We start from the raw sequence: 22,458 nt of genomic DNA, 5'->3' as shown, positions 1-22,458 counted from the left end.
TTAGCAATTGCTAGTAGCTCATTGCTAATTAGCTGCTTTCGGTAAACCTGGAAGTTTAGGGACATTTCTGATAAAGTAACATCTTCAAAAATAGTATAGAAGGGAAGAGAGTATCTTTTGTTGTATTGCTACATCCTGGCCATCACAGAAAGCAACTGAAGAAAGGGAGATCTGCGTTCCAGACAGGCTGGACACAGTAAGAGGCTGCATTCAAGTGTAGCTGCCAGAAGAACACTGCTGAAGGTTACAGTACTGGCTGACACAGACTGGTGTTTGTGGATAATGACACAGCAGTATGATACAAAGCCTTCAAAAATGATTTTATTATTTCACCTTTAGACTGTGCATCACTGCTGATCTTTATAGGGCAGCTGAGTACAATGGCAGAAATTAATTTCTCATCGCTACCTGGTTCCTAGCAGATAGAGGCCCATGGCAGAATACAGCCATCATAGGTCTTATGTACCGGCAGTAATGGCTGTGTTGGCAGGGAATTAAATAAAGTGAGGCAGAGGTCAGAGGCAGATTTATGGGGCAGAGGAGCTGATTGTAGGAACTGTAATCCTCTCTTCTCCCATTAACATCAGCAGGTGTTTGCTCTGGATCATGGCATGTGGGAGTATTTACATAATTATGCTGTCCCCCTTCCAGGTCTGGATGCATTCGCCCTTGGAAGGCATCCCTTTTCTCGTAAGAGTTTGTCCAGTCATTTGGAGGACACTGTAGCTGGAATTGCAGGAGAAGGAGTGACATACAATATCTTCACAAGTTCAGGGCAAGCACATCGTCTCCACTGTATCGGATAAAATAGATTAAGATGAGCGTTTTAAGAACAGGGACAATGGAAAACAAATTCACATTACAGAGTAAGCAGAAGACGTTATTAAAACTGAGCGGTAATGTGGAATACATCTGTTTTGTTTGCTTTTAGCTTGTATGGGTATTGCTGACATTGCAGGTACGGGTTTAGTTTAAACAAGACAGGGAGACAGGGATATTGATAATGTTTAACATGACTTGTTTACCAGAATATTCAGCAGTGTATGGCACGCACTTTCAGGAACATCAGCCTCTTCACTGCACATCACGAATACTCTGCAGAAAGAGTAAGCAATAAGCATTGGTTTGTGACTAAATTAAACGAAGCCCGTTGTCGTTCTCAGCTGTCGGACTCTGCTGCCAGTGGTGCTGGGAACTGTCCACTTCACGGGTGGCCAGGGTAGGGAAGGGGCCACTGTTCCAAGAGCTTTTCCCAGATCACAGGGCAAGCAGAGCCCCACAACTGCTTTCCTAAGTGGGATAAGGGCCCTGATGTTGCTCTCTGGCTCATCTAGGGAAGGAGGAATCAGGATTCCTTTTAGTCTGTAAATGTGTGCAAAAAGTGGCTGCCAGGGTTTAGTTTTGAAACCTCTTAGGAGCATAAGAGCTTGTTAGAGTAGAGGAGATGATGCAGGGGGGTGGAAGGTGGGAGGTAAGTGGGTGGCATGCAGAGAAAGTGGGAAAGAAACGGGAGCGCCTGTGTGGTGAGGACTGTGTCTTGAGCTCGGGTACAGAGCTGATAAATGGAGACCTCGTCAAAACCCGGTGTTCTTTGGGCAAAAGTGGCAGCGTGGGTGAAGCACCTATTAGAGAGAAGGCATCTGGCGGTGGCCAGGTTTTCTGTCACCTCATGGCAGGTGACCTCGCCCTGGCGCGGCGGCCGCCGGCTCCCTGCAGCGGGGCTCCCGCGGAGCTGGGTGGCAGCCAGCGGCTGCCCGGGGAGCGCGGAGCCTGGCCGGGGCCGCGGGCCCGGGGCGCTGAGGCGGGCGGAGGGCCCGCGGCTGGGGCCCACCGAAAGGTCGGTGAAGGCACAAGCGAGGCCACAAACGGTGCCGCGAGGCCTGCGGTGGCCCGGGCCGTCGCAGGGGTGTGGGGTCCCCAGGGCGGGGGCGGCCTCTTCCCGCCGCCGGCCCCTCACGGGCAGCCGGGGCGACCCTCGGTCGGGGCCGGCGACCTGCCTCGCCTGCGGGGCAGGGCCCGTGGCAGGAGCCGGGCCGGACCCCGGGGCACCCTCCCCGCCCCGCGGGGGCTGAGGAGCGGAGGAGGGCGGCGAGGCGCCGGGCGTGGGACGGGGCGCTGAGGCAGGCCGGCGGCGACGCTGCTGCCCCGGGGGCGGGGGCGGGCGGCGTGCCGGGCGGCGCTCAGGTGAAGGGGCCGCCTGCCCGGAGCGGCGCTGACGCGGGCTGCGGCGCGGCGGGGCAGCCCCGCGGCCCCATGTGGCCGCCGCCGCCCGTCCCCGGCGAGGGGAGCCGCCGCCGGCGCTGAGCGGGGCTGCCCGGGGCGGCATGCGGAGCCGCCGAGGATGAGCAGCCAGCGCCGCCCGGCCAAGGCGCAGCTCCGGAGGTCGCTGAGCGAGCAGCTGCGGGACTCCACCGCCAAAGCCTGGGACTTGCTGTGGAGGAATGTCCGGGAGCGGCGCCTCGCAGGTCAGTCCCGCCGCGCCGCGTCTGCCGCTACCTGCCCGCGGCCGCCTGAGGGGAGACCCCCGGGGGACGTCCCGGCCCCGGCGGCGCAGCGGGCTCCCCCCTCGGGGGACGGAGGGCCGGGGCGCCTGGGCGGCACCTACCCCGCCGCTGCCGGAGCGCGGAGAGGTCGGGGCTGCAGCCCGGGCGGGACGGGGAGCTCCCGGCACCGCCTCGGCTGCCGGCGCGGATGCGGCTGGCGGTGGCCGGGCAGCGGGCAGGTCGGAAACCCCCAGCGCCGTGCGGGCAGCACCTGCCCGGGTCGTGGCAGGCACGGTGGGGATGGTGCCACAAGCAGCGGGGCTCAGGGGCGCTGAACCTGGAGCTAAACCCCGCGTCGGAGGCACCTGAGCATCTCGGAAATCAAGAGGGGAAATCTGGGAAGTGGGCTCACCTGCGTGTCTGATCAGTTTTCCAAGTCACTCGCAGGTCCGGGTTGGTTCCTCCTAGGGTTTGCATGGGAGGAGGAGGACTGCAGCTCCCAAAGAAAAATGGTTTGTTTTGTTTCAGGCACTTTTATAGCTTTAGGTCACTTAACTGCTCTGGAGAACTGGGCTCCTGCGGTCTTACTGTCCCCAGGTGGGGACCAGAAGGACACGGAGCAAGGGCAGGTGCCCCAGTAGGTCGGGTCACATCTAGAGCACTGCTGTGGCAGCAGCACATTCACTTTACGCGTGCAAATGTACAGCTAGTTTGTATTTGTCAAATACTTCATGAATTAAAAGATCTGCAGAGTACGGCAAGTGCAAAGTAGAATTGTTATGCCTGAAAACAATACATCAAGATTTATGAGCGGAATCGTGTATAACGAAGGCTAATTTGTAAAGATGGATTCCTCTGCCACATCCTACAGCATTGTTAGGAGTTTGGTGACCTTGCCTAGGGTACTGTGACATGCTGATATTGTATGATACGGAGGTAAACAGTGTATGGTACAGGTCTTTAAGCTGTGTCTACAGCACACCAGTTCTTGTGCACATACAATTAAAATAACGGATTAAAGATGCGTGGTAATTTTTTGAAAAAATAAAGTGGCTAGGTTCAGTAATTAATTACTAAACCAGCTAATTTTGTAGTGTTATGGTTACCCAAAATATTAGCCTGTCTTTACATGTAATCTGCTTATTCCTATATTAATAGCAGATGCCAGCAAACATTCAGCAAGGATACTGTTGGCTATTTTTTCTTTTTTGGTCAAAGACAACTATTGCTTGATTGAGCAAAGGACCTGGGCAGGCAGCCATGAAGCTGTAGCCAACTTCTTAAAGCAACTGGGTATTAAAACTGATGGAGTAAAACTTTTTATTTAAGGTGGATAGAATACTAATGTCCTGGGTTTATGCACTGCCAAAATTTAAGTGCTATTCATATTATACTGGTGAGACACCGATACACATGCCCTTTCATTAAATAATCTGATGACATAACAAAATGTGTACAAATAACATCTGTTGATTCCAGAGGTGTTCTCCTGTTCAGATGCTTTTATGTCTCTGGCATTTTTGTCCTTGTTTTTATATTTACTTTTCCTCAGGCCCCTGTAGTTACAGTGCATATTCCTATGCCTCGTCTTTCAGCTTTTGTTAATGAGAAGGCAGGGAATTTAAGCTGATCTAAATGTGTCATTATTTGCTTGTTGCTAAACCAGCTTCTTCTCCATCGCAATAGAATCCAATGCCAGTCAGGTAGATAGTTGTACTATCCTTTCTTTTTTCCTCAAAGTTGACATTGTAGTTCAGCCCTGACTGACAGAGCAGCAGTGTAGCTAACTGGTAACTAGTGTTGAAGAGCAAGGACAGAAACAAAATGCAATTTTGACCATCAGTGTGCTGTTGTTTCCAACCAGCAAGCCAAACAAAGACTTGTGATTAAAGCATCGCTATGATGATGGCTTTTCAGGCACTTAACGTAGTTACTGTTTTGGTTTGCTTTACTTTTTAATCTATTTTTTACGGTTTCAGACACCAGTTGCCCAACATATATCTGTAAAGAAAGTAAGCACAAGAAAGCTTAATTCTTAAAAATTATGTAATTGTTGGGGTTGGATGAGATGGTGGGAGGTCAGCCTCTGGCTCCGAGCAGGATCAGCACTGGGAGCAGGGCAGGTTGCTCAGGGCTTTCCCCAGTGCTCCTTTGGAAGAATTTCTATCCTGATGTCTATGTGCTGGAGCAGAGGGCAGCGGTACACGGTTGGGCAGCAGATGTGTGAGCTGGAGCAAGGAGGTGAACCTTAGCTAGAGCATGGAGAGAGCTGAACCTTGGCTCAGGCACTCTCAAAGAGGCAGACAGCATGGCTGGGTTGCTGTGGAAAGTAAACTGTGCATAAAAAGACTGCTGCAGAGTGCTCCTTCCCTCCCTCCATTCCTCATCCTTTACAGAAGAGGTGATGAGGAGCAGCCTCCCGGTGTGCTCCTGGGACAGGGCTGCTCCATACTGTCTCTTATTCAGGACAGATCTACGGTCCCCAGCAGCCCTTAGTTACTCTTTCTGATTCACTGACCAGGATTTGTTTTTTAAACAGTTAAGTATACCCACTACAGTGCCACAAATGGCAGTCTTAGTTTTTCTGTGCTTTTTGTAGTTTTTTAAGGGGTATTTTACACTTTTTGTATTCCCACTATGCTTGTGATTTAAGTTGGGATTCACAAACTGATCAGGAAATGTACCAGAATTTTAACTCCCTCATTGGAGTGGGGACCTATTAATCTGAAAAGTTATATGAAATACTGTTGGTTTAATATAATCCTGAACCGCTATGCCATTATTGAAAGCCACTGCTTTAGAAATTGGATGTATGTATTTAACAGACTCTTCAAAGTGATGACTCTTAAGGTGATTCTGAGATCCCTGCTCAAATCATGATCACCTGTTACAGCAAAACACAATGAGTTGTAGTTGTTACACCTGTTGTATGTAGGTGAAACGTGTCACCCTCTATCTGGCATTCTTTCAGTTACTATATACTAAGATCAAATAAAATACATATTTAAGTTTTGAAATTCGGTAATTCAGAGTTGGGAAACACCAGAGGTAAGGATGCCTCTTGTTGCCTTGTGCAGACTCCTTGCAGTGTAGGACTGTTTTTTAATGACATGATCACATCCCAGTTTTTTGCACATAACTTTTCTGCCTCATTCAGTGCACAAAGCAGTGAACCCCATTGCTGAAGCTGTTAACCTGGAGCCTGCTGTACTGCAGCTTTCTGAAACCCTGGACCAAGCACAGAATTACAAATTCCCTCAAGTGTTCATGATCTTGGTGTTTAGGAGCACTGAGTCTTGCATACTTTGTAGCATTAATGTTTTAACTGTATGCCTAGAAGCTATAAGATTGCATTGGTCTCATTTTACAGATAGAAACCAGGGGCACAATGAGACTGAAGTCAGGAATATCAATAACTCTGGATGTTAGAACTTGAATTTTCTACTTTAATATTCAAGTTATGGCTTTCACTGGCTCCTATTGTGCAGGGCTTGTGCAAATCAGCCTCCAGGATCTAATTGTACTGCACCCAGAGCATGAGTAACTTGCAGTTTCCCAATCGAGTAGCATGAAAATGTACAGTGGGGCAACATACCACGGACTAATTTTATCTTAGAAGTAGATGACCTGCAGTGCCAAAAATTGAAACAGGAGCATGAGGTAGGCTCATGGTTAAAAGAAAATTTTAGTCTGAAGAAGCCAAAATTAAGATCTTTAAATGGAAAGGTTTAGAAGACCTACTCTTGGGTATCCTTAACTGTTCATGAAGACTTTATATGCTGATTTGCAGCTACAAGTATATCTTCAAATGTGACTGAAATGCCTTTGCGTAAGAGGTGAAACTGAATGTTAGCTGAAGTAGGGTAGAAAATGGAAAACAATTTGTCCAGTGGAAAGTAATTGCCACATTTAGCATTTGGCAAAGATGTCAAGGCAATGCCCCTTCTCCTTTCAAAAGTAACTTGTGGTTGGTTTGTGGGTTGTTGTGGTTTTATTGGGTGCAAATGAGCAAGCCTGTTTGTAATTGCACCTCTGGCAACATGGTGCTCCCTGGCATCAGCTGATCTGTTGATCCTGACAAGTATGGAAGAGAAGAGTGGGTCTTAAAATCTAGTGGTCTCAAGAACTATATGAGTTTTAGCACATTTTTCTGCCATGCCTGTATGGAGGCAAGATCAGCCATGTTTCTGGAGCCTAATTAAAGAAACATCAAATCTATAGGTGCCTCGTAGTGTTTAGTTTACAGTTAAAATGAAGCATTTTTAGCAAGTTTGAATCTGCAAAGCAGAAGTCGTTATTTCTGGAGTGATGTATCCTGAGGTCAGTGTTTGGAGAGCCCAAAAGAAATGTGTACCAGGCTCCCAGGTCCTCAGAGGACCCCTGACCAAAGGTAGGAGTCCTGGTATAGGGCCAACCTTGAGTCTGCTGCATCTTGGTATTATTCTATTACTGAAATTTCTTCTTAATTAAGACCTTTGTGTACAGTGCAAATGTGGCAGGTAAATCTAATTAAAGCCATTCAAGAAAATAGTGGATTTTTTAGTAAAATATTTTTGCCAGGTAAATTGTCACTAGGGAGCATGGGAGATGTGTATGTGAAAAATCTGGCATTTGTTGTGGCTGGTTTGAGGGACATACTTCTGTGTTCTGTTTTAAAGTCGTGCACATACATTTTTAGAAAGCAAATAGAGTTGTTGCAGTCTGTGTCCCTACCAGTGCACTCGAGAGTACAACAGGCTGCTTTTCATGTATGTTGATAAGATGTGTATGTCTAAATTCCCCCCTAACCCAACTCCATCAGTGGGAAAAGACTGTCCTTTGTCAGGGAGAAAAGTTATGAAAGATGTTCTTTATTCAGGATGGAGTGCTTCAGGGAAGAAAGAAAGTGATTTCTGAGTGATTCATTTGGTCAAACATGCCAGAAAATTTTCCGCTCTTCTATCAATCCTAAAGAAAATATAGTAGCCCCAAAAGTAGTAATTATTTTAATAAATTATATTCATGGGCTATATATTCATTAGTAATGTTGGAAGGGTTTTTTAGGTGCATTTCTTTAAAGTATATAGATGCTTTTCCTTGCATGCACGTTATGTCAGTATTCTGTAATTTCCAACTCCTTCCCTAGACGCTCCCTGAAGACCAGTGGTTTGAATCTGAAAAGGGGGCAATGGTGGTAAAATACCACCATTGTTAGTTCTGCTGCTGCCGGGTTCTCATGACCCTCAGCAACAAGAAGTTAATTCCAGAAACACAATTACAAAAATACCAATATGCTTGACCTGCCAAGTATTTCTGTTCAGCATGAGACTGCGGAGGGGGGTAATGGAGGACTCCCCACTGTCTCAAAGTCCAGAGAGAGATGTAACTTTCTCATACCCACTCCCATGGCTTTGCTGCCGTGTGCTGTGTGAGATTTGGAGTGACTGTGGAGGAGTAGCAGAGGTTCCTGGGGTGACAACAACATTCATCTTCTGGTTTTACATTTGAGATATATAACTTCTGTATTTGAACAAGTCCTGCTTCCATCAAATAGGCCTATGTCAGAGATTATTTTCCCAAGAGAAATTCAGTTTTGATTGCTTAATTTCTTAACATTATGAGATACAAAACTCTGCTGATAAAATGGGGAGTCAGTGCTGGTAATAGAACTGGATACTGTTTGAATCAGTCGGTTTGTATTTGACAGCTATTTAGAAAAGATTCTTGATAGGTCGTCTTCTTTCTGGAGCTTGGCTGTTCACTGATTTCAGTGGTACACTAATCTTTAGAAAATACACATTGCTTTTCTAGAAGGTTATGATATCAGTCCTTTTTATAGTACAACTTTCCTCTTTTATTTTTTTGCTATTGACTTTGCATGTTTCCTTGAGCATCCATGAGGTTCTTTCAGTTCTCGGTAGACAAATATTTCTCATTTCTTTGTGTGTACACACACGGCCTCAGTTCTTTCTGCTTGTAGATGTTTCCTGTGTGACTAGAAGGCTGATGCTTCATCAGTATTCTACACCATGCCTTTATGGAGGATTCCTGTAAGCATTGTAATTATTGCTGATGTTTGCAGACCATAATATTGGAAACAAATCATAGTACTATTTTTCCAGGAGCAGTGTATGTAATACAATATTGTTTAAGTTTCTGTACATTTAGATAGATGTGTTTATTGGTACTTATATTTTTCTATGATATATAAGAGCTTATATAGACTGATACAAGCACTGAATTTATTTGTCTGACCTTAAACTGTAATGACATTTTTCCATCCCAAGATTGCTGCTTAATATCAGTCATGGCATATTAAATTATGTATCTTCTCTCTTATTTCCTATTAGCTGTTTTGTATGTGTTTTCATGTCTGTAATCCTACAGACCACTTTCCATATCCCCATGCAAGAGAATTTATTTACAGCTATGCCACAACATTTATATAGAACGTTTATATCCACAATAAACTTTTAGCTGCTAAGTGAACACCATAATAATTCCCATCAATATAACCTTGTTGGTGGCTGGCCAGCAAATTCCTAAACATGGGAAATTTCTGGACTCAGTAAGGCCCTGGAGACTGGACTCCCATTGTTCTGCTTTCCCAGCTACTGTTGGATGTGATGTTTAGTTTCAGAAATCAGTGAAGTGTCAGTTCTGAATTTTGTGCTATCACTTTTTGTTTGAATGAAAAAACATCTTTAAAAATGTCCCATATTATAATGTTTTTAGGGGTTCTGAGAATTTGGATGACTTAACATTTCTATTTGTGCACTACTTGCCAGGCAATGGCCTTATTCCATAGCAGTGGTTTGACTTAGGCTTGACTTTATGTATTTTGTGTTTCTTGCATTTCTAGTGAGACACATGTTCTGTCTTGCTCTTCCTGATTTCTTTTGTTTTTCTGTCATAACATGACCAATTCCTGTGCTGCTGTGTATCATAATTCCTTTAAAAGTCCATCCATCACCTTGAGTCAGAATTCATTGAGAAACCCAGATTTCACTTCAACTGAAACTTATTTTAACAGCAAATTTGAAAAGCTTGAAAATGTGAACTTCAGAACCTGAAAAAACAGAAAAAAAAATAATTGTACAATGTCATAGTTTTAAGCCAGCCTCATGATTTTAAAGGAGTGATGCCTCTCTTATGATTCTTGAAAATTTGGGAATATCATTTTCAAATAATAAGGAATTTGTGATAGTTTATTTTGATTATTACAAGCCACAATATGATATAATCAAAAATGTTTTTATTATATACAGGCTACAGTATGATAGTGTAGGAGGTTCCTTCCTTGACTGACATTAAGCATCCACAAGATGACTTCACTTCTCCTTTGCATGTCCCGTTTACAGTTCAAAAGTGAAAATATTTTGACAATCAGACCACCCTGGTGCAGCTTATACTGCAAATGTGCAAAGACTGAATGCACACAGATATGAGTGCAGCAAGCGCCGATGGTATGAGAAGGGATCAGGAACATCTGCAATTCTCATGGCACGTGGTTCCAAAAAACCCCGAACTTGAGAAATAAATTTAATTTACATAATAATCAATTTCATGTGAAATAATACTCTGCCTGTCGTTCCAGTAGAGGGCAGTAATTTACATACAGTAATATCAATTAGTACATGTACACAGCCAAGTATTGCAGAATAGTGGACACACTAACTGGTTTTGTGAAGACAGCGCAATATTCAAGGCGTACTAAGGCCCTCAAGGACAGAATGCCATCCAGAAGTCTTACTTTTGGTGCCTTTGCAGCAGGACTTAATCACAATTAATTACAGTAGAGTTTATGCAAGTTGTACTCAGCTCACTAAACTAAATCACCTCCACGTGCTCAGTGCTATATGCAGAAGTGTGCAACACATGCCCCCAGAGTAATGCCAAAAAAAATCCAGACTGAAGGACTGTGCCATAACCCTTGCATTATTTGGGTCACTTAAATCAAGAAGACGTGCCAAAAAAACATGTGTTTGGCTCCTAAGATAATCAATGAAGTCCGAAACTATGCAGTGCAGATACGGCCTCTCTCACCTGCAGGTGCTAGTCTGGAGCAGTGTGTACAAATGAGCTCTCCATCCTTTGGCACAGAGTCCTGAAATACTTTCAGCACTTACTTCACTTAGCACTGTAGAAGTAGACCAAAATTCATGAGAACTAAAGAACTGAGATGTTTTCAGCTAGCATGCCAATCAAAACTGAAATGTACTCTGCTGTATATAGTCATATTGCAATGGAGAATTCCATTGAATACTGATTTTTTTTCTCTATTGCTGTTGAATAGTAAATACATAGAAACATTTTTGTGTCCAGAAATAGTTTTTACAGATCCAGTAACATGCTGTAGTGCAGTGGAAGAGGAGGTACTGAAACTTGCGAAGTTTCATTATAATTCATATTATAATTCATTCATAAATGTGTCATTTTTTAATCTGTAAGAATTTGATTCCTAATCTATTTCAAAAAAAGTACCACTTGAAATTTCTGCTTAGCTAAAAATTGTTTAAACTGTATTTGTTAGCAGCAAGGTAAGTTCACTAACTCCAAAATAGCTTTCTTAACTTTGTCAATACTTCACAAATTTTACTTGTCACAAATGTAAAATGATGTGGGGATCAGTTTCTTCCGTTGCTTGAGCTAAATGAATGGCATTGGTGCTCCAAGAAGCCAAGCAGCATGTTTTCTGGAGAAGAGGGACTCATGTCCCAGGCTATGATGATGCAGAAGACACTGCACCTTTGCAGGTCATGTAATACAGAAGCACTTAAAAAAACACAGAAACCAAAACAAACCAGAACTGGAGTATTGATTTTGTTATAGAAAGAATTTAAGGGGAAATTACCTTCACATCGGAAGCATAGTTGAAGCCTACCTTATATCATGTGTAGATCCATCTGAATCTGAGCTAAGAGTAGCTTGAAATCACTTTGTATTTGGTCTCCCGTTGTTGTCATGTAATGGCCAGCTCCAGGAAGGGTATAGCTTGAGGGAATGTGGAAAGAGTTAAGTCAAAACTAATGTTAAAAATCATACTTCTCTCAGTCAAAATACTGAAAAGTTACACTTAGCATTACAAAAAAGGATTCCTAAAGATTTAGGAACCTCCTGCATTGGTTCATAGCTTGGACTTCCTTAAAGTGTGTTGCGTACATGTGAATTCACTGCATGGAGGAATAAGGACCTGAGCATTTGTCCCCACTTTTAGGTTATTTTCAATATGCCTCATTCCTCTGGTAAATGCACCTCTCGTTCCCCATTCCAGTCCCACTCATCCTGATCTGAATGACGTGTTGTTTCATAGCTTATCCAGAATAATGCTGTAATAAATTATTTGAGACTGTGAGACATTTATGTGTCAGTTGACTGCTGAAAGAATATGTGATTGGCATCTCATGGTCTTGCTCATTTTAAGAGGGCTCTTTAATGTAAGAACAGATTTTATCTAAATAAATCAATTTTACAGGGAGATTTCAGCCATCACATTTGTAGTAAGAAAGAAACTTTTTATTTATGACATTGGGAAGACCACAGCTGGGAACGCACCCATTACTAGACTCAAACAGATGGTTTCTAACAACTCCATGAACTATTTACACTCTTTTTAGCCAATACGTTGCAGCAGTCCCAACCTGCAAATGCCGCTTCAGAAACAAATACAGAACTGTCTGTCTCAAGGCACAAAGCAAAAGAGTCACGACTTTAAAATACTGTGGGTTGATATGTGTATGATACTCACTTGAAATTTAGGAAGGAGTGCTTTTAATGGAGAATATTTATGCATTGATGCAATAAACATTCTGAATTACAAATAAAGTCATAGAGGGTAGGGTGTCTTTGTAGGTGTAGTGAAGTGAGGATTTTCAGCAAAGGCTAACAGTTTTTTCAAGAAACAAAAATGTTTTCCGTTTGTGGAAGTCACTGAGAGAAGGTAAATGCTCATCTTCAGAATAGCTCTCTAAATAAAATAGCAGAACGAGAAGAAAATGATACAATATGGGCAAGCATTAGAGGAGTTTATAGTTATGAGAAAATCGGTGGGACAACTGTCGTATAATAGTGTAACTCGTGATTCAGTTCCTGTACTTTCAAGTAAAACCAATGCATGGCACATGTTATTTCTCTTCAATTTTTGAACTTTAATTTGTAGCTTTAAAATTTTACTGAACATCACTGTATTTCTGGTATCATAGGGAGGTAAAAATGACAACTGATTCCTCTTTTCTGCATTATTTATTACTTCATCCACCTTTACCTTACCTTCTCATACAGCTGAGATTTTCGAAGCCCCATGACAGCATTGAGCCCATCAGCTACCTTTGAACAGACTGGGAAATTATATAGCCAAAAAGACAGAGTCAGCTTTCAAAGTGTCAGTAATCACCATTAACAAACATAACCGAATATATGTACATTGAACCTCTACTTGAATTTCTGCCACGTGGTGAGGTGTTTGGGGTTTTGCCCAGTTTCTTTCCTGGGAAGAACTTTTACAGCTTTGTTATCAGTTAAAGATTTGTCCCTTTTTTTTTTTTTTTTTTTTTTCTGCCAGTTACATTAAGGAACATAAAGAGCAACTTTTCCAAAATCAGCAGAAACACTCTGGATTCTGATGTAAGGCTGGTTTGTATCTTCCTGACTTGACTCACTCCATCCGTCGCTCCTGAAAATAAAGAAGCATTAGTTTGTAGAGAGTCAGAAGCATATAGTTTTACATTAGCTTGGCAAATAGGTATTTTGGTAATTGCAGTTTCTCTCTATATATGTCCCTAACAGCTCCAAGTGCTTTTATTTCAGAACAAAACCAACAATTTGATTATGGCCTTAATTCAACAGAGCACTTAAATACTTTGTAAATGTAAATGGTTAAGTGTTTGACTCGTGGACTCATCTGTTTTATTACATCTAACCTCTAAACCAACAGCCTATTCTTTTAAAAAATATTATCTATTAAATCAGTGAGGTAGGATGCCTGAGTTCATCAGAAACACGAAGGTACCAGAACATCCATATTTCTGGTGTATAATAAAATAGAGGATACTATACTTAATCTGATTCCAATAGAAATCAAATACATTTCGGAATCTGGGTTAGACAAATAAAAACTGACCACCAAATAAAATTGACTCTGAAGCACCTGCTTTGTCTTGTACAAAACTATAAACATGCGTAATTACAAAACAGCCTAAGCTGGTTCTTTTAAAGGGACGCTGAGCAATAAGGACAGCAGGACAAGTGTAACAAAGCCAAGGTATATGCATTAATCGTGGCATGGCAGCATTTTAAAGAAACTATCAAATTCAGAGAGATTATGAAACAGCTGGGATAAATTGTAGGTAAGAATTGTTTTAAATCTCTGGATTCCAGGTCACAATAGAGGCTATAACACAAGGCACTCCCTTGCTCTTTCACTCCTTCATGTTGCTTTCTCTTAAGGGAGGATCATGACTTTTAGACGGCTGGAACCATTATCTCTTCTTTTATGGAGAGCATCAATTGGTGCAATCGTTAGGCATCTTGAAACTGGGAAGAAGTTTATTGCTGTGACAGATTGGGCAACATATGGAAGGAAGTAAGACATTCTCCAGAGACAGATTAAGTTTTTGCCAAGGCATTTTACTGAAATTTTGGAAAATAAACAGGTCATTAATTGGGTCCAGATTTAGCTACTGCAAATTGTGCAAAGATGTTGCAAACCAGATGCTTTCCTCTATTTGTTTTTACAACCTTTTCTATTTATGGATGCTCTTATTTAATGACTTATTTCTTTAATAGAGGGCATTTTTTTGCACCAGAAGTCTCATCTCTCAATTTTGCCAGTAGATGCCTGAGTAAAACATACATGTCCACAGAATTTCAGGGGATGAAACAGTAACATGATAAGTAGGAAATAATCAGTAGGAAGTTGTGGAATACAGTAGTTCTTATAAAGTTAACAGTTAATTCTTCCCTGGGTTCCTTAGCACATGGCAGTTTTCCATCTTTATGCAGACCCTGCTAGTGAAATGGTGGAAACAAAGACACTCATCCCAAGGACAGCATTCTAAGACTTGGCTTGCAGATGAAGGTGTGAATACAATCCATGTCAGTGTTTCCCTGGCTTTCCTGAGGTATGCAGCATAGCCACTGATGTACCTGTCAGCCCTGTTAAAGCACAGTTTCAACTTGATCTCCAGATCAAGGCTGGATCCAAAAATGGGAATGTAGCAGCCAAGTCAGCAAAGCTGTGCCAGCTGACAGAAATACTTGAGAAAAGAAATCTTCTATCCTTTTCCACTTATGTTTCTTTTAGTCCTTGGAGTGCAGGCATTATGTTATGCTATATCCACACAATCTTGATTCATGTTATAAATAACGTACAGGGTGGAAAGCATCTGCCCTGACTTGAAAGCAGTGAGTCTAGTGGGGATGCCTTCTAAAAGGATTGATCTAGTCACACGAGGTCGTTTACAGTCAAGACAGAAATAGGTACCTTTGAAAGCGAGTCCTGTCATCCTGAAATAGGTGTGTGAGACAAGAGGGATGAATTGCCCTCTGGTGGTGCTTATTTCTTCCCATAATCCTCACCAAGTGACAGCAGGAAAGACCTGCCTGCATCAGTGACAGGTGGGGAAAAAGCCACTTCTTCAGCTGCCACCTGAGTGCATTTGATATGGAAATCAGTGAGCCACTAGCACTGGAGAAGTTTAATTGTAGAGATTGCTGCTTATAGCATCTGGCTTCGTTTTAATGTACCTGCTCAAGCAAGCAAAGCAGGAGATGGAGCTGACAAGGCACCTGTGCCTTCAGTGGCACTTGAACATGCACTTTAAGTTCTATGTTCCAGCAGTAACCAGCCCGTGTACCTGAACCCTGCATAAATTGTATTTATCCATTTCCATTTTATTCTGTGGAGTCAGATTGTGAATTACACATCTTTAGAAGACATACCAGATTTATCGTAATAAAAGCCATGTGATTGTATATGTGATCCCTGACTGGTTTAGCTAAGTAACAAGGGCAGCAGCCATGCAGATTTTGTACTGCGTACTTTAAAGTGTGTTTTGAGGTTCATTTTTCAAACTACTAGTTAGTAATCCACTGTGTGAATATTTGTTGTACTTTGCACAGCGTCCTTGGTCAGAGCAAAAGTCCATCAGCCTCAGGTATACTGTTTTTCACAATAGTTACTAGTGAATACTTAGGAGGGAGTACAAGGACATTGCAGGCTTATGGTACGACCTCTTAGCTTCCAGGTTTCAGTAAATAGTTCTTTGCTGATGTTGTTAACAAGGCTGCCAATTGGGAACAAAGTTAAGAGGGAGGTTTCCGATGTGGCTGTGCACTTCCTAGCAGAGCTACACCTAAGCTGGTGAGACACAGAGTCTGTTTCCCGTTTGTAACCTTCTGGAGACGTGTAATCCCTCACATCACAATTGCTATTTTAAAAAGTTATTTTCAAATCATTCACAGGTGTCATGGCCAGAGTTGCCTCCCTGTCACATGAACTGTCACTAGTCTGAGCAAAGTGGGAACAAAGTTTATTTTTAAAGCAATTACGGGCTTACTAGTGGTTTGAAACGAAAATGTTCAGAACTCCATTTGGTTTTAATTTCTCATCCAACATATTATGTTTAATAACATATTAGGAACCAGCGAGTATATTATTTGTCATACGTTCCCCAGGACATAAAAGGAGGAAAAATAAGGACTGAAATATATGAATCTCTTGTTCATTCTTTTGCAATCCAAGTACAGAGTACGTACAAAGTACTTTAAAGCCAATTCTGATCTCAGCTACACAAGTGCAAATCCCAAGCACCTATAGGGTAATCAATGATTTCTAGTTTGGAGTAAAAGGCCTCCACAGTGACACGGTCTGGAAACTCTTTTTTTCAAAACCCACTTTTGCCTTAATTTAATGTCCTTATAGCTGAGAAAAGCACTTACCTGTCAAAATCTAATTGAACAAGAGGGAAAAAAAAATCAGCAACCATAAAAGGACCAACCTTTTCCAAAGGTCAGGTGCAATTTCAGTTCTGCAATTTTTAGTTGCCCGACTTGAGAGACTTCAAAGAGGTCTTGTGTTCACACTTAGGAAACCAGCGCTCCCAGAAAGTCAGAGCTTTGCAAGTGTCATGGAAAATGGACAGAAGATGAGTAGTTCCTTTTGAAGGCATTTTTCCAGTAAAACTACATTCCATAAACATGGAGCAACACCTTAAACAGACACAACAAATGAGGAACACTGTGGGGTTGATTTGAAAGAGAGCTGTATATTCAAAAAGTGGGACAGGGAGGAAGCCTGGTAGAGGGATGTGATAGGATGCCAGGGTAAACACAGGGTAGACGGCAATATTTTCATCACACTGGAACTGAGAGTAAAAAAGAAATTGACGGCTGGTATGGACCTTGTCAACCAACTCTCTTGATCTGCCTATTTTGAAGAGAGGGGGAATCAACAGAGAAGAAGTTGTGGTAAGTGGCTGCTGAAGGAGGGTGTGCAAGGGAGTGTGTAGGTGTACAGAGCTTGAGAGAGGAGAGGTGGGGAAGGAGAGTATGTTCCAAGGCAGTACAGCTGATTTGGGGGGCGGGAGGGAGAAGGAGGGAATGTCTGCTGGAGAATAATTCACCCTGCCTGCACTGCTGCAGGTTTTAGGCTCTCTCTGGTCCTTCCTGCTCACTGGAAGCATTTTCCAAAGGCAGGTTGTGGGCAAGGAGAGGAGCAGGGTGGTGGCTGGCAAGGGAGCTATGGGAAGCCCTTTCCTCTGCTATTTGGCAGGTTTCCACGCAGTGTAAAAAAAAAAAAAAAAAAAAAAAAAGCACCTGTAGCTTGTTGGCCAAAATTACTTTATCCAGTGAGACACATTAGCTCTGCGGTGTCTATATAGCACAGTGCAAACTATGAGTTAAAAAAAAAGACAGCAAGAAAGAAACACAGGGTCTAGAAATGGAAGGCTTAAGTTGTGCACAGAGCAGTTGATTGTTGGGAGACATAAAATCCTGGTCAGGGACCTGTCCAATTCATTAGTATTTATTTATATTGTAAACTTCGACTGCTGTTTATTGTGGAAGGTCTGCCAGGGATTACTGGGCTTTTATTTTATAAAAAAATAAAATAGTAATAATAGTAAATATGTATATATATATATATATATATAATCCTAAATCTTCTGATATGAAAGAATAGTAATTTGGGATTAAAAGCTATGGGCATCACACATTCTGTTTCAGACATACAGGGCAACTAATGTGCCGTACAGAGTACAGTAATTGTAATCTACAATTGCTGTAAATTATGCTAAATTCTAGCTTTGAGTCAGGGATAAGTGATACAGGCATATCCCATATCCCCCCTAGCTTCTTTATTTGTGAGGTTGCTAATTAGGCACCAGTATGACTGAAGTTATGCAGCCAGCTAGGTGTGCAGGTGTGTTGGTCACACTTGTAGTGACATGGTGGGTCATGCTTAGAGCTGGGCTAGTGACCAGATTCACTGCTCATCCATACTATTGTCTGTGCGGGACCTTTGCTGGGTTCTGGGATGCCCAAGCTGGTAATCTGAGGGAGGGAACAAAATGTCACGTGCAACCAGGGCACAGGCAAGCACATACCTGGATGCTGTGGGGACAGACCTCAGTTCTGTGCTGGATCCAATACCCTCACTCACCCTTGCAGCAACAGCACGGGACTGCCACATGTCAGGCCAGATGGTCCTGCACTGTACCCAGGATGCTGGCTCCCACAAGGCTTAGTTCAGTTTGCTTCATTAGCAAAATGGGAGAGGTGGAGGCAGAAAGGGTCACCAGCTTCTGCAGAGGGAATCCCTCCCAGGAACACTTGCCAGCCCACTGTAGCCTAAACTTCCACGATGCATCAGGCAAAACTCCAGCTTTCTTGGGTCTCCAAGAAGAGTAACCAGCAAAGGGATGGCTTTGCTGTACCCAGTGCCTGTCTCGGTGGGGATGGCTTGGGGACTGTAGAAATAAAGGACGCATTTTTAACTGTTAGTGAACAAAATGCTGTATATGCATAACTGTTAGTGAACAAAATGCTGTATATGCATCCTGCAGAGTATTTCCTTGCGTGCTAGGCTGCACTCCAGCCCTAGAGTCAAGACACAGTATATGGGTTAGTGCATATTGCTCTGTAGAGCCCCATGTACTAACACTACGTTCTTGCTACACAGTATTTCTAAGATCTGATAACATGCATTTAATAACATATTGGGAAATCTGTGGCATTCTGCAAGTTTAGGCAATGTGTCTCATCTGAAGGAACTCACGACAGGTGTAGGACCATATTAAAGAAAATATTTATTTTCTCCTTGGTTCATGCAGTTACAGTAGACTTTAGCCTGCCTCCAGTGGACTGACATTGCTTGTAAGGAAAATTAATCTCTCTACAAAATTATATTTCCTTTTTTTTTTTTTTTTTTTTTTACATACAGCTTAAGCAAGGCAAAAATTACTGTTATCAGTCAGGAAATTGGTACAGAGAGAGGTTATACAACTTCTCTGAAGTCTTCCAGCAAGTGACTGCCAGCTAGCCCTGTGCCCTGACCATCGTGTCTGTCTGCCTCACTGGGCCAGAGACTGAAATCATGCAATAAATATTCATTGATTTCAAGCAGCCTGGAGATTTTCATGTTCCCATGCACCAGTCCCAGGCTGCTGTGTTTGAAATAGTGTTGCCAAGAGCTATTCTGTTCTGTCTTGGGGTTTTTTTTGGTTGGTTGGTTGTTTTTTTTTTAATTTTTACAAAATCTAACTTTGTCATTACCTCTTTAGCACAGGGACAAAAAACCCCTCTCTCAAAACCAGATCAAAATGTGAATATTTCCTCTTTTTCCCATTTCATCACCAAGATATTGGAGTCCTGTTGAAAAGAAAATAAATAGCGAAGCCCTCACATGAAGGCTGCAAAGGCATGAACCTTCAACTGAAATAGGAATGTTTGCCTGTGACACCAGCAGTAGGGCTTTGTCGGGATTTACAATATATTTGGATAATGTAAGAAACTAAGTTTATCTAAACACTTTCTTATGTTATCACTGTATTATTCAAACACTTTGTTAGTGAGACTGGGAGATTAAGATATGTGTTAGCCCACCGCTACTTAAATATATTTACACAGTTCCTGTGGGTTTAGTTTTAGGAACTTGGGTATAAATTTAGCAGATGGAGTTCCACTAAGGGTATGGAAGCTATGTTTAGCTCATTCCTGTCGTAATACTCTCCAAATGCTTTGGCAGAGGAGGTCTGCCACCTGAAATTTCTTCTTCCCTTTTGACATCTATTTATTACCAATTTTTTTTTTTTTAATTTACTATTGAGAACCACTGTCTTTAGGGACTTCACACTATGGCATGCTGGCTATTCTTGGCTTGTGAAGAGTTCAGCTGAGGCCAGTGGAGTCTATATTTGTATGCTGGTGTGGTTTGACTGAGAAAAAAACCCCAGGTGTTTAAAACTAAACAGGACTGAGACCATAATGCCTAAATTAGCAGCCAGGCACTGGACGAAACAACCGACCCCTTCCAATGACTTTACCCACTGGCCAGGAGCACCTGGTCCCTTCTAACCCCCTGGGAGAGCAGAAGGGACAGGAAGGTCACATCCTCTGAGGCCATCATTGTGGCTAAAGACCACTGGCTTACACTTCACCAGCAAATGTGACAAGAGGGCACAGAAAGGTTGTGCCCAGGGAATACTGGCTATTCCACAGGCCTCAGCCACAGACCACAGGAGCAGTTATTTTGATGCATTTATGCACTAGCAGTGCTGTTAGGATCCCGCTTTTACATAGTCCATGGGCTGGGTGTGGTTTGGTTAGCTCACTTAAGAATACAGACCAGCTACTCCAGGTCAGACCACAGCTCCATCCAACCCTGTACCATGCATCGGTCAGTGGGCAGACACCACTATTTTGGGAAAAATATAGCACTCAGATAAGCATGTAGTGATGCTGTATACGTTATATATCCTACCTGTGTTCATGTGGTTCAGGGAGGGTCCTGAGCCATGAGCTGGAATTTTGTGCTTAATGGCCCTTGCTGGATTTTTCTTCCAGGAATTTACTTAATCTTTTTTTTTTAACTCTTCTAACTTCTGGCAGCCAGAGCATCCTCTAACAATGACTTCCGGGGATCAGCTACGCAAATATGAAGAAATATTTATGTTAGTTTGTTTTGAACCTGTCCCATGATCATTTCACTTACTGTTCTCAATTTCATCCACCATAAGAAAAAGCCCCAGCATTACCTTGTGGTGGGCAGACCTCTGTAATAGCATAATGATGTTTGTGGGTTTGCTCTCAATTACTTTTCTAAAAAGTTTTAAAATCCTCTTTGCTTTTTTTGTTCCTACTGAACACTTGTATTGGATTTTCATAAACCTATCCAAGATCTGTTTCCTCAGTGATAATAGCTCCATTAAATCTCATCACTATGCACTGTGTACCTCTAGGGTGTTTATTCTCTGGTGCATTTATCAGTGCTCAAAAGCTAGTTTTAATGCCTTCTCAATCAATATTGTAAGAATCTTCAATATTTCCAACCAATTTCTATTTTGACTGCCAGACCAATTTAGTATTGTCATTACATTTTGCCACCTCACTACTCAGTCCCTTGATAAAAATCATGTACAGATAGTGGGCAAAACAGGTTCCAGTGCTAATCTCCGCGGGAGTCCACCAGGAACCCCACCTCATTGTGAACATAGAATATTTATTACTACTTTTGTTTCCTGCCTTTAAGAAGCCATTAAGCTACAAGTGGCCTTTTCCTTTTTATTCCTGATAGCTGAGCTTCTTAGTCATCTCTTGGTAGAGGATCTTGGAGGAGCCTTTTTCAAAGCTGTTACTATTCATTTTGTTGATTTAACATCCCTGAGCTCCTCTATGGGAGACCTGATGAGAAGAATCACTTCAGCTTTCTTGCCATGACCCTCATTGTCACTTTTTGCATGTGTCATTTCTGTAAGTTTGCCCGAATGGCTGGTGGGGCAGTTACCTCCCTTTTCTCCCTGCCATTCTTCATGCCCAAAAACGCACTACTGTTGTATGGAGCCTGCATATAATTTCTGATCCTCTGCTTGTATTAGAGCTGCCTTCTGTGGTTTGGCCAGGTAACTAGTGCTTTTGCAGTCAGGAGGAACATTTTTTATCAGTACTATCCACTGAATATTTGGGTCTTAAAATGCAAACGGATAGTCCTCTGGTGCTGGAATGGGGGCACTAGAACAGAGGGAAAGGGTGTAATGTATATTCAGAAGCCTTTTCTAGTTTGAAGATAAAGGGCATCTATAAGCCTGCCTTTCGTGCATAAGAAGAAGCCTCGCTTAGCAATATTAATTTTAAAATCTCACTATCAGACAGTTGACATAGCAGCTGACTTGCCTCTAAAACACGTCAGTATCAGGCTTTCCAGTGAAACGATCCTCTGTTGTAACGCCGTGCAGCTATTGGCCATCTCCATCTCACTTCCCAGCAATGCCTAAATCTCGCATAAACTGTTCTTTTGCCCCAGTCCAATTCCTGGCAGCCCCAGATGAGAAGCAGAGCCTCTACGCCCCGGCACAGCCTCAGGAAGACAGTAAAAGTGCAACTGAGCTGAAGGGAAGCATTTCTGGCTGCTCTGAAGACCCTGCTGTTTCATGCTCTGTATAAATGAGTTTGCAGCCTGTAGTAATCCCAGCTCAGCTCTCAAACAAATGTTTTGTTCAAACATAAAATATTTTTCCTAAACAGCAAGCAATGAACCTTTGTTTTGAAAAGGCCTGGTCCCAGAGATAGAATTCAAAACACATGACGTGAAAGCCCTGTCATAAACACAGCTTTGGGTTCCCCGCATATGACTTTTTTCTCTTCCTGAATTTGAGAAAGGGGGAATTGCTTACTGTTAACACGAGCTGCTGTGCAGCCATCTGTAAAGGCAGATATAGGTAAGAAATACAAGATGTGTAGGTAGGACAAGGATAAGATATGTGGATGGGACTCCAATATCCAA

At 42.6% G+C, this 22,458-nt stretch overlaps 1 protein-coding gene across 2 annotated transcripts in view; it reads left to right on the top strand.

The window, feature by feature from the left end:
* The window catches only part of STARD13 (StAR related lipid transfer domain containing 13), a 295,778-nt gene that overhangs the window by 151,147 nt on the left and 122,173 nt on the right, over positions 1-22,458 (top strand). Inside the window, exon 1 of one of the 2 annotated variants that reach the window (XM_056327536.1) lies at positions 2,204-2,465. The exons of the other annotated variant lie outside the window; for it this stretch is intronic. Within the exon in view, the coding sequence (XP_056183511.1) occupies positions 2,342-2,465 (124 nt within the window). The 5' untranslated portion in view covers positions 2,204-2,341. Of the gene's footprint in view, positions 1-2,203; positions 2,466-22,458 lie in introns of those variants that run through there. 2 annotated transcript variants of the gene reach the window in all.

The sequence above is a fragment of the Falco biarmicus genome, chromosome 2 (assembly GCF_023638135.1).
Source record: "Falco biarmicus isolate bFalBia1 chromosome 2, bFalBia1.pri, whole genome shotgun sequence".
Classification (NCBI taxonomy): Eukaryota; Metazoa; Chordata; class Aves; order Falconiformes; family Falconidae; genus Falco; species Falco biarmicus.
This window is presented reverse-complemented; position numbering and strand designations above follow the sequence as displayed.